The 11,910-nt window shown below is 41.4% G+C and overlaps 1 protein-coding gene across 1 annotated transcript; it reads left to right on the top strand.

Annotated features, from left to right (window-relative positions):
- The first annotated feature begins 2,840 nt into the window (after positions 1-2,840).
- On the top strand, positions 2,841-4,995 carry LOC308588324 (uteroglobin-like). The gene is made up of 3 exons (XM_081196803.1): positions 2,841-2,976; positions 4,080-4,267; positions 4,728-4,995. The coding sequence occupies exons 1-3, from the start codon at positions 2,922-2,924 to the stop codon at positions 4,770-4,772; spliced, it is 288 nt and encodes a 95-aa protein (XP_081052929.1). The 5' UTR covers positions 2,841-2,921; the 3' UTR covers positions 4,773-4,995.
- Positions 4,996-11,910: the final 6,915 nt, after the last annotated feature.

Raw genomic sequence — 11,910 nt, 5'->3', positions numbered from 1 at the left:
AACTATTGCATATTCCCCTTAGCTACAGCAGAGGTAGTTCTAGGCTAGGCTTTAGGAAACAAAAGAGTAATGAGTAAGCACTTGGTTTGGAATTTTCAGTGTATTGATGGGAGATTGATTGGGACTCATTTGTAGAAACAAATACATTGAGATGTGAAGATGTTATTGGACAGCATGCACACCTCCACACCAGTGGCAAAGTGCTGCTGGACTCACTGATCATGGCATCACTTCATAGGAAATAGCAGCTCAGGGCAACGGTCCTCAGAAGAGCACAGAGAGTTTGCCTTGGCAGGATAATCCCCTAGAGAATGCCTGAGGAAGGTGGCTCTATTTTCACTCCCCCACTTCAGATGCAAGCCCTTCATCAAAGTGCTCAAAAGCAAATATTTGTTTTAAAGCACTGGAGTTTGATCTCTTAATAACAAGCAGTGTGTACATAAAACATTACTAATTAGTTTTCAAAGCACACCATCAAATAATGAACATGCCAGAGCCCGAATCAGTACCCAAAGTAGAAAAGTCAATATATACAAAACAAGTCCCCTAATTTAGGCAATTCCTTAATAACCACAATGGCTTAGAAACAGAATTCATATTAGTTATTCTTGCCAGATATTTTTTTCTGTTTAGAAAACCTGCGGCCATACTGATCATTTGGATACGAAGGCAATTTAGCCTGCCCTAGAATTACCTGCCCTTTCTTCTTTGTAGCCTTGAAAAACTTATGGCCAGTGGTCATTGCAAATACAAGTCTGTAGTAGATTTATCAGCTACAAATCATGTGCATTAAGTACAACCAGTGCTTTTTTCCTTTAAGAAAATGTTTAGCGGCACTCTCATTTTGACTCAAGAAAATCACCATTTTATAGTACAAATTGGGAAAAATAAATACAGTAAACAGACAAGAGTACAAAGATTCACAAAATGTTTAGGGGTATACGTACCCCTGCATCCCCCCAGAAAAAAACACTGTGTACAACATATGACATGGATATATTTCATTATTATTTTTTGTACATTTTGTATCCTGTCTTTTACTTCCCCAAGAAACTGATAGTGACACTCTAGCCTCACAATAATCGTGTGAGATGGTCTGTGCTGAGTGCAGTTTCTCCAGAGATACCTAGGGAGCTTAATATGGGCGGAACCAGGGATTCATTCTACATGTCCAAACTCAGTCCTCAAGTCATGGCATTCCATCTGTTCTCTTACCTTTATTTATAGCATGGTTTTTATTTATAGCATGGTTTTTTCCTGTGTGTAGATCTACCCCAGTAAAATGGTTTTTGGAGCATTTTTAATGTTATTTTTGCAATATGCATTTTAATGCATATTCTAACCTTCCATCCCTAGACACCCTCCAAGTAATCCTGATGTAGCACCTTTCTGCTGGCACCCCCTCTGCCTGTGCACCAAAGGGTAAGGCTGCACACAATCAGTGACTCTGCTAGCCGCAGCTTCTTCATGCACAGGGTGTGATATGCACACATGGGAGCGGCAGCTGTGTGTGGGGGGGATGATGTTAGTCTGATCTGGTGAGAGAAGGGGTTACAGGAGATGAGTTAGAGGAGTCTGTGGGAGCCGGTATGGGACTCTGTGGGTGAATGCACAAGATGCTTTGAGGCTGAGGAGATAGGTCCTCAGTTATAGATTTAAGACAGAGAAATAAAGATTTCTTGCCAAGCAAAACCAAAAAACCAAAACCAAGTTAGAGGAACAGAAACCACAGAGAATGCAGAAATTAAAAACATCCTCTCAAACGTGCCAGCTAATTTATATTGATCGCAGCTACATGCATTTGAGAATATAGGTTCCTTCTATAGGAGCAATTGTAAACTTTCACATATTGTAGAGTAGCTATGTAGAGGTAAAGGGATCCCTGACCATTAGGTCCAGTCGTGACCGACTCTGGGGTTGTGGCGCTCATCTCACTTTATTGGCTGAGGGAGCCGGCGTACAGCTTCCGGGTCATGTGGCCAGCAGGACTAAGCCACTTCTGGTGAAACCAGAGCAGCGCACGGAAACGCTGTTTACCTTCCCGCCGGAGCGGTACCTATTTATCTACTTGCACTTTGACGTGCTTTTGAACTGCTAGGTTGGCAGGAGCAGGGACCGAACAACGGGAGCTCACCCCTTCGCGGGGATTCGAACCGCCGACCTTCTGATCAGTAAGTCATAGGCTTTGTGGTTTAACCCACAGCGCCACCCACGTCCCTTAGAGTAGCTATGTAGCAGGTGTCAATCCTGCTGCCTGTTAGGCACCATGAGGAATGACATCACCTCTGGTGAGGATGCTGCGGAGGTGGGTGACCAATGGCAGCAGCCGTGGGCCCAAGTCACGTTGCAGGCAAAGGTGGTAGTGGAAGGGACGAGAACAGGGCTCTGTCCACCTTCTCTGTCTTTGTGGGGCAAAGTGACAGACTGTATTAACTTGCATGGGGAAGAGGGGAGAATGTCTGCCCCCTCATAAATGGCTGGTGGGCTGGGGGAAATCTCACCCATCCACCAAATTCTCCATTATTCTGCCTCACCAGCTCTAATGGGTAGGCATCACCATTGAATAAAATTGGTTTAAAAAGTTTTTCATTCAAGCTTATCACTAACAGAGCTAACCAAAGTGACCCACCTGGTGCCAACTAATTTGAGAATGTCTGAAGCATCTCTTTGTCTCCCTCAGATTCAATTTTTGAAGAGAAACAAACCAACGGGACAATTCCTCTCTCATCCATCTAATTCCCCCCTCAGGGTATAATGAAGAGAACAAACATGACAAAGGCCAAGTGTCCTCCTATGTCCTGTTGTGGGTGGTGTTGCTCTTGCTACCTCCTGTATATATATCTACACCTGCGCTGTGCAGCTCACCATCACAGACGATTTCCCTGGTAAAGCAATCCATACACAGAGCGTTCTCCATAATCATGAAGCTGGCACTTGTCGTCCTCTTCATCACCCTGGCATGTTGCTGCACCTCTGGTAAGCATCACTCATGATTAGCGTTGCTATTGTTGCACTTTTATTGTCGTAAACTGCTTTGGGATTTGTTTTTAAATGAAAAGCGGTATGAAATGCTTTTAAACAAACAAACAAAAAAAATGCTCTTTTTTCCTCAACACACTGAAGAAGCACAAATGACCTCATTCAGCACAGTGTTTTCAGAGATGGCATTTGCAAATGAAGTACAGTAGGGGAAAAGAACTAAAAAATCTGGGCTTTAGGCATCTGACTTAGGTGTGTACTCTGAATGTAATATGTGGAAAGGGGGCAATTGTGGATACGGGGGGGGGGCAATTGTGGACACCGCTGGCAGATGTTAATGTGACTTCAGTGGAACATTTTCCAGCCACTGTGATTGTGGAAATTCCTGGCTCCGTCATTGCCAGCCTCAGGTAGGCATCACTTGCTATGTCAATGTGAGGGATTGCTTCTGTACTGAAGGAAACGTTTGGTGAAAACTGATCCCCAGAGATGCAAACTCACCACTTTTGTTGACTAAGTCTCAGTAAGTCAAAGTGCTGATGCCCAACAGCTTGCGAAGGTTGCTCAGTATTTGCTAGCTGCTTGGAAGAACAGTTAGGCTCCAAGGAAGCACTGGAGAGGGGCTTGTGGGATTTCCTGCTTCATGGGTCAAAATAATGTAACAAACCTTGAACAACATCCACCCTTGAGTCTGTGAAGGTATCATTTACCACTCCAACTCAGGTTAAAAAACAACAGCAACCCAACAATATCTCAAGGGAAGAACTTTCAAAATTGTTACTATTAATATTTTTGAATTATGAACAACAACAAACCAAGTCTGTGGTGGTAGTTCCACACAACTGGGAAGTGGGGCCTGGTGCCTTGTAAATATTGGTAGTTCCACACAACTGGGAAGTGGGGCCTGGTGCCTTGTAAATATTTAGGATTATATAGTCTGAGTAAATGGCATCCAGTTTAGATCAGAGCTAGTGCATTCTCAGGTGAGTCCTTTTCCTTCTAGCCAGCTATCACACAAGGTTTTTTTATGTAAAGAGTTTTTAAACATTCATTTAATTTATTGAAAAATCCTTTCTTTTTCTTTTTTTGCTTTTTTCTAGTTTCTGCTGATATGTGTGAACCTGTTGACGAGTTTCTGCAAGCAATGCTGAATAAATCAGATGAAGAATTTAAGGAGGTAGCTGAAAAGTATGCCGAGGACGACGATGGGGTAGAAGCCTCAATGAAGCTAAAAAAGTGTGCAGATAAACTGTCAAGCGAGGAAAATCCTGCTTACTTTAAAGTGGCGGTAATTATCAGTTTTGCCATTTTCTTTTCTTGCTTTTTGCAGCACAAGCCAACAAGCAGATTCAGGATTTGCAATCAATCTTTGTTTTCCTCTCTGTTTAAAAAAGTTATATTAACACACAGATCAAAGGTCATAAGATATAATATCCTGGTCCAAAAAGCACTCATAAACCTTGTCCTGCCTTCTTCCTCACAGAGAACTGTATCTCAATTGTTATGGTGTTGTACCCGAATATGGTTACAATATAAATAAAATTTGAAGCAAGCAAGCCAGTCAGGTCAGGCCAGCTGACCTAAATTAAACTATGAGCCACTTTTCTCCCGTTCAATTGCTTACATGCCATCTGCTCCCAGTACACCTGAATCACCCAAAAGTAACCACAGCTGCACTGTGTACCCATAATCCCCTGCTTCTTTGTCCTGCAACACTCTGTATTGACCTGGATTTCATTTCATTTCAGAAAAATGTAATGGCCAAATGCAAAGAAAGCTGGAAGGAGGATTGATCCATGGATGAATCCAAGCTGATTCCACAGGCTGACTACTAGCATCAGTTGCTGCAAAGCAACACTCATTGATCCATTCTTCTACTTCTTCTGTACTGTCACTATTCCATCCTGAGATTTCTCTCTCAATCTGGATAGTATTCAACAAATATTATCGAGAACCTAGAGAAATCTCACCTGTTGTTCTTGAATCATTCATAATCAATAAACTCTCTGCCTTGCATTTCTGTGCTCAAGATTAATTTTTGAGTGTGTATTAACTTTTGTCACAGTTAATCCAGAGACTTCATTGGGGATCCAGAATTCTAGAAGGGTGACATAACTTTTGTCAATAAAGGATCACTAAAGATTCAACATTGCTATATTAACGAATACCATGTTGGTTAGAGGTGGGGGAGTTGTATTATACCTCTCTGAATATTCAGAGCAGGTCTGCTGCAACATTCAGGCACATATGAAAAGGACTTTGGGGTTTTAACAGACCACAAGAGTCAGCTGTGTGATATGGCAGCTAAAAAAAGCCAATGAAATTTCTAGGCTGCATCAACAGAAGTGTAGTGTCCAATTGCAATAAATCATGGTACCACTGCATTTTGCTTCGGTCAGACCTCAGCCTGGAATACTGTGTCCAGTTCAGGGAACTGGAGTTAAAGGAGAATATTGTTGCACACCACCCCAATCTCCAAGCGGTACAAGATTCCAGGGGTTCCAAGCACTTACCCAGGGTTTGTGTTTCCTTTTTGGAATGAGGCACAGTGGAGACTGCGGTGTCTTTAGGCTATAAGGTTTATTTACACATACATACAGCCTGATCCTATGATGGAGGCATTCGCAGCATCAATACCCCAAAAGGGACTTGTTTCTCCCATAGCGACAGCCTTGGATCGAAGCAGAGATCTGGCATGGCGCTCTCTCTCTGCTTGCTGCATTGCTCACAACACAGCCCTGAAAACTCTACTCCAAACTCTGGCTTTGTCTTTTGCAAGAAGAGCCCCCACCTTCAGAACTAGGGTCATCTGATGAAGCAGAATGGTAGAAGATTCAGAAAAGACAAGAACTACTGCTTCACAGAATGGAATTCATTGATGAAAATGAAGCAGTGACGGTTACTAATTTAGACAGCAGGCAATCAATAGTGACTAATGTTGGCTGAACAAAACCTTCTGTACCAGAGGCAATATGCTTCTGCATACCCACCAGGTCTCCCCATTTGAGCCATGAGGCCATTTCAGCAAGCCACACAGACATTAAAGTACAAGCGTGTCCATAAATTCAAAAATGGCAGAAGCCAACCTTTTAACAAACACAGAATAAATTCAATATTACAAAAAAACGCACACACAAAAACCACAATTTAGGTTTAAGTTACTGTCTTTTTGGCGATGATTGAAGATCCTCCTTTTCTAATAAGGACCAATATACAGTGGTGCCTCGCAAGACGAAATTAATCCGTTCCGCGAGTCTCTTCGTCTTGCGGTTTTTCCGTCTTGCGAAGCACGGCTATTAGCGGCTTAGCGGCTATTAGCGGCTTTAAGAAAAAGGAAACAAACTCGCAAGAACTCGCAAGACGTTTCGTCTTGCGAAGCAAGCCCATAGGGAAATTCGTCTTGCGGAACGACTCAAAAAACGGAAAACTCTTTCGTCTAGTGAGTTTTTCGTCTTGCGAGGCATTCGTCTTGCGGGGCACCACTGTACACTGGTCAGTTAAAACATTAAAAATGCATTATAAAAATGAGACATCAGAGGGCACCATAGAGCACTGATCTGTTGTCAATGTAAAATTGCATTGAGAGCTATATTATGAGGGTTTTTTAAAGCATTTTTACAAATCAGTGTAGCTCCAGCCTAAATCTCTGAAGTAGATTTTTTTATCCCAATCTGTATCTGTATTGGATTTGAAATTTTTGTTGTTGTAGTAGTAGTAGTAAGTAGTAATTATTCATATTTATTTGATTTCTGACCAGCCCTTCATCACAATGTCCCAGGATACAATCTAAAAACATAATGTTAAACACAGTTTTTTTAAAAATAGTCACAAGAATAAAAGTAAAAATAAAAGACCCCTGGATGATTAGGTCCCGTCAAAGGCGACTATGGGGTGTGGTGCTCATCTCGCTTCAATAGGGTGGGTCAAAAACACTTTCCGGTTTTATGACAATCAAGTCGTATTTAAATCATGTGAAATAAATAAATTTGTGTGTGTGTGTTGTAACAAATGAGATGCTGTGGGTGGCAGTACAAAATGGCTGCCGTGAACAGCAAAAAATTGGGGACAGTACTCCATATCAGTGAATACAAAAAGAAAAAAAGAAAAAAAGCTGTGTGTGTGTGTAGTATCAAAGGTCAGGAAAACTGATGTGTCTTCAGCATATGACTGAAACTACACAACAAAGGTGTTAGGCACATATCTACAGGAAGAAAATCACAACAATTAAGAATTCATAATTAAAAACAGTTAAAATCAAACCACAGTCGCAGGAATAGGGTGAGCCCAGAAAACATACATATCAAATGTCAAAAGGGTAAAGAGATGTGTTGTTAGCATTCATCAAAAATTGTACATGCAGATCCCGCTATCCAAACACAAAGTGTTCTTAGGAAGTCATTTGTTATGTGAGCTTTCACTTAAAAAGTCAATGATTTCCAATTATTCCTACAGGAAAATTTCTAATGCATTTGTGACTATGGAATTTTGACCCCAAAATGATGGGGGGAAATGAGAAAACTCTCTGGACAAACAAGGAAAGAATGTTGGGATACTGCCAGGGAGACAAAGGCCATCACTACCCCACGTCAATTCCGGACGATCCATCGATCTCCCGTAGATACAGTATCAGTCAATTAGTGACACGAGCTTCAGAAATAGCTTGCCACATTCCAGAGCTGGTGCACGCTCTATCAGCAGAGTTCGCACAGCGAAAGATGCACTCAGGAGAGCATATTTACAACTTTATTCAGCGTTGGTCAGAACAAAGAAAAAAACATGACTGCCTGCTCTGATGTTCAGACACAGAGAGAAAACAAAAGCATATACAAAAGCATAAACTTCCTGTGAACAGGAAATGCGCAGACTCTGTGACTCACAAAGCCTGCTCCCTTTTAAGGTGGAACGGAAATATCCTAACATCCTCCCCCATTCTGTGTAACCTGTAGTACCTGTGGTTCAACCCAATTGCAACCTCTGTACGTAAACCTTAAGTTGTTCTCTGTTAACAACCTTAGACAACAGATCAGCAGGAATTTCATTTCCTGGCATGTAGGACACCTGAATGAGTCCTTTCTGAATACACTCTCTTGCACGATGTAGCTTAATCTGCAAGTACTTGGTTCTTTGCTTGCAACTCTCTTGAGTTCAGCAAAGCCAAACAGGATCTATTGTCTTGATACACTTGTATAGGACATTTCACAGAAACTCTGATGTCCTTAAACCGTTGCATCAACCGCTCACAATCCATGAGTGAAAATGACAGAGCATTGAGTTCTGCTTCACAGGAATTTAGGCTTACTGGCATCTGCTTTTTGCACAGCCAGTCAAACAGACAGTGGTTGTACATGTAGCATACTCCAGAAGTGCTTGTACCATCCATGGTGTCACTTCCAAAACTAGCATCTGCAAAGATTTCAAGACCTCCAGTCTTCTGACTGGTGAACCTCAGCCTGTAGTGCAAAGTCCCTTTCAAATAGCGGGCTATGCGCTTCAGAGCTTTCCAATCCTGAACAGTAGGATTGTTAGCATGTCCGCTAAGCAGGTTAGTGCTTACAGCTATGTCAGGTCTTGAGCATCTAGCAATGAAATTCAACTTGCCTAGAATGCATCTGTACAGCGTTGTATCAGAAAATGCTTCAGCAGTACTATCTACCTGGTAACCTGGCACCATCGGTGTGTCTGCTGGGTTTGCATCAACCAAATTCAACCTGGTTAATACATCAGCAATTTTCTGTGTTTGGTGTACCAGAAAATTACCTGCTTGGCCCCTCTCCACCTGCAGAGAAAGATAGTTGGATACTTCACCAAGATCCTTCATGTCAAAGTGCTCCTTCAGCTGAGCAAGGGTGCTTTGGTACAAAGCCCGATTCTTCCAAAACATCAGAAGATCATCAACAAAACATAAACAATACAGACAAACAAGACAAACAAGGAAAGAATACATGCTCTCTTATTTGTCCAATTTCTGCCCCTCGCCCCATGGTTTATGGCAAAACAGTTGTGACATACAAAAAACTTAAGACTTCTTTTTGTTTACAATACTACACAAGGGTCTGGCTGTTGGGATATCTGAATCTGTGGTGTTATAGCGAGGTTTGGGTACTAATAACTCATGTTTGAATAATGTTTTGTATAACAATTGTTTGGATAGCAGAACCTTTGCATGTATAGCAAAGATGCCAAACTCGCTTCTGTGGTCAGGGATTTCCACAGCTTATATGTTTTGATTGTTAAATCACTAGCTATGTTTCATGGGTAGCAATTCTTAAGTGAAATTAGTAAACTGGCAACTGAAGGGTAGTATAGAAATTTAATAAAGAAAGAAGAAAGACACAATGTGCTGCCAGACATGGGGACAATGGTGTGTCACTTGGTAAAAAATGCCATCTCTGGGCAACAGGCCTCCTCAGAAGCAGAAAGGGCGCTGGATGGTCACTTGAGGGTGCCATATTGTTAGATGGCTGAGGAAGGGGCTTTGGTCCCTATCCAATGCTGCTGTTCCACTAGCACAGCAAAGCTTTCCTCTCCCCTGCAGCCCACCGCCATCATAAGCTGCTCCAGAGGGTTGGAAGATCCTTTAGAGCAGATATTGAAGGTGCACAGATTAATGAAAGGGAAGTCCAGCTCTGTGAGTAGAACCTGGGTTGCCATATTTCAAAAGGAAAAACCAGGAACTTCTTCTTCTTCTTCTTTTTTACACAAACACTGAAAAAACGCGAATTTTCAATTGACTTGCCTAAGATCCAGGACCAAGTGCCACCTTTCAGATGTCAATTCCACCTTTGAAATCCCAGTAAGGTCCGGGGAAATCCGGACATTTGGCAGCCCTAGTAGAACTCCATGCATGCAGCGTTGGATATAACCCTTTATCTCCCCCCCCACGCCCACTCCTAATACAGGTACTTCATTCAACTGACAACCTTAATAACACAGAGATATCGCCAACTAGTTTTCAAAGCATGCCATCCAAGCATGAAGAAGGGAAAACATGCCTGAATCCAAATCAATCCCAAAATGAGAAAAGTCAATAGATACAAAGAGATCCTATATGGTAGGTAATCCCTTAATGACCTAAATTATTTAGATGTAGCATTTATATTAGTGATCTCTGCCAAAGACATTTTTGACCGTTAATAAAGCCCAAGGCTATACTGGTCATTTGGAATTTAGCCTGCTATGGAATAGGCCGCTTTTTCCTTCCTACAACCCTCCTTGCCGCACAACAACCATCTGCTATTTGGATGCCTTGAAAATATTTTGGTCACTAATATTTGCAGATTCCATGATTGTGTCCTGCAATTCTTAACAAAAAATGCTCCCTGATCCAGCAGGATTTTTCACACCACTTGTTTATTTTCAAGCATATTCCATTGCCTTCAAATTTCATTTGCAATATGACCCAATCACCCATTATACATTTGGAACATTGCTATCTTTAGAGAAAGTTTTGGAGAAAATCTAACCCAAGAGAGGGTGGGAGAGTGGAAAAAAAAAATACGGGTGTTCTGGATTGACATTAAAAGAAACCTTGATGAAATTTCAAACCACAATTTCAATCTGAATCCCATAGTTATTTTTAAAGGAAATTTCATAGAAGTAGTACCACCTCAAGGACCTCCTCTCCACTTATGAACTGACCAGACCCTGCAGTCATTATCTGAGACCCTTCGCATACCTCCTCTATGAGTGGCCCAAAAGCGGCAACACAAGAACAGGCCTTTTCTGTGTTGGCTCCCCGTTTGTGGAATGCTCTCCTCAGGGAGACTCAACTGGCAGCTTTGTTACATGTCTTTAGGCACCAAGCAAAAACATTCCTCTTTTCCCAGGCCTTTGGCTAATTAAACAATCTGTGTATGCGAGGGTAATTGTTTTGTTGTTGTTGTTCTGGTATGCATTTTTGTGTTTTCATATTGTAAACTGCCCTGTGATCTTAGGATAAAGGGTGGTATAGAAATTTAATAAATAATAATAATACCAACGTGCTATAAAATAGTGGAACGTTTACCAATTATAAATAGCAAAGCACTGGATGGGAGGTGGGAACACACACACACACAATCTGGCACAGGATACTAGGGAACAAAATAGCCTGTGAATAATTGTGGGAAGGTACAGTAAATATGATCAACTGAAAATCTGGTATAAATTTGTTTCATACTGGAACAGTGAACTCAATCCAATAATACTGGTACTGCATGTTGAGAATGTAAGCAGAAATGTGAGGCAAGGATAACTATAGAGAACTGTAAATGTGGTAGCTCCTTCTCTTTTACATATTATTTCAACAAGGAACTCTTTGGAATGGATGATTCCTGATGACTAAAGTATACAATTTATGGTTCCTGGTAAATTGAAATGTGTTATATTTTGTCCCTTAAATAAATACATATTTTTAAAGGCACTGAGTGCAAGTCTCAGGGCATCTGAAATAGAGGTAGCAGCTACACACCTTGTAGAATTACTGTACTTCAGAAAGGGATCTGTTGTGAGGGGTTTTTTCACATTTGCCTCCTGTCCTTCATCCAAGTAACTCAGAGCCACTTTCTAGCTTCACAATAGGTTAGCTATGCCAAAAGGGTGATTTCCCCAGGACTGTCCTGCGAGCTTCATATGTCAATAGCATTTTTGCACATCCAATCTCAATATTCCAGCTGCCTTACTTTTTCAAAATTCTTATGTACAGCATACCCTCCAACTTTTATCTGGTGAAAATAGGGATGTCCCATTCCATTATAATTTTACTTTTTATACCCCACACATCTTACTGGGTTGCCCCAGCCACTCTGGATAGCTTCCAACACATATAAAAACATAATAAAACATTAAACATTTTTTTAAAATCCCTATACAGGATTGCCTTCAGATGACTCGGGAGTCAAATAACTCCATACCCCCCCAACATTTCTCCAATGAAAATAAGGACATCCTAAG

This window comes from Podarcis bocagei (assembly GCF_964188305.1).
Source record: "Podarcis bocagei genome assembly, chromosome: 1".
In the NCBI taxonomy this organism is placed as follows: domain Eukaryota; kingdom Metazoa; phylum Chordata; class Lepidosauria; order Squamata; family Lacertidae; genus Podarcis; species Podarcis bocagei.
The sequence above is the reverse complement of the archived record's forward strand: the minus strand, read 5'-3'. Positions and strand labels throughout refer to the sequence as shown.

Bases quoted from the DNA above. Each gene is read 5' to 3' on its own strand.
- LOC308588324 (XM_081196803.1), top strand. From the start codon at position 2,922: ATGAAGCTGGCACTTGTCGTCCTCTTCATCACCCTGGCATGTTGCTGC. The intron at 2,977-4,079 runs GTAAGCATCACT...GCTTTTTTCTAG, and splicing joins GGCATGTTGCTGCACCTCTG to TTTCTGCTGATATGTGTGAA. The intron at 4,268-4,727 runs GTAATTATCAGT...ATTTCATTTCAG, and splicing joins CTGCTTACTTTAAAGTGGCG to AAAAATGTAATGGCCAAATG.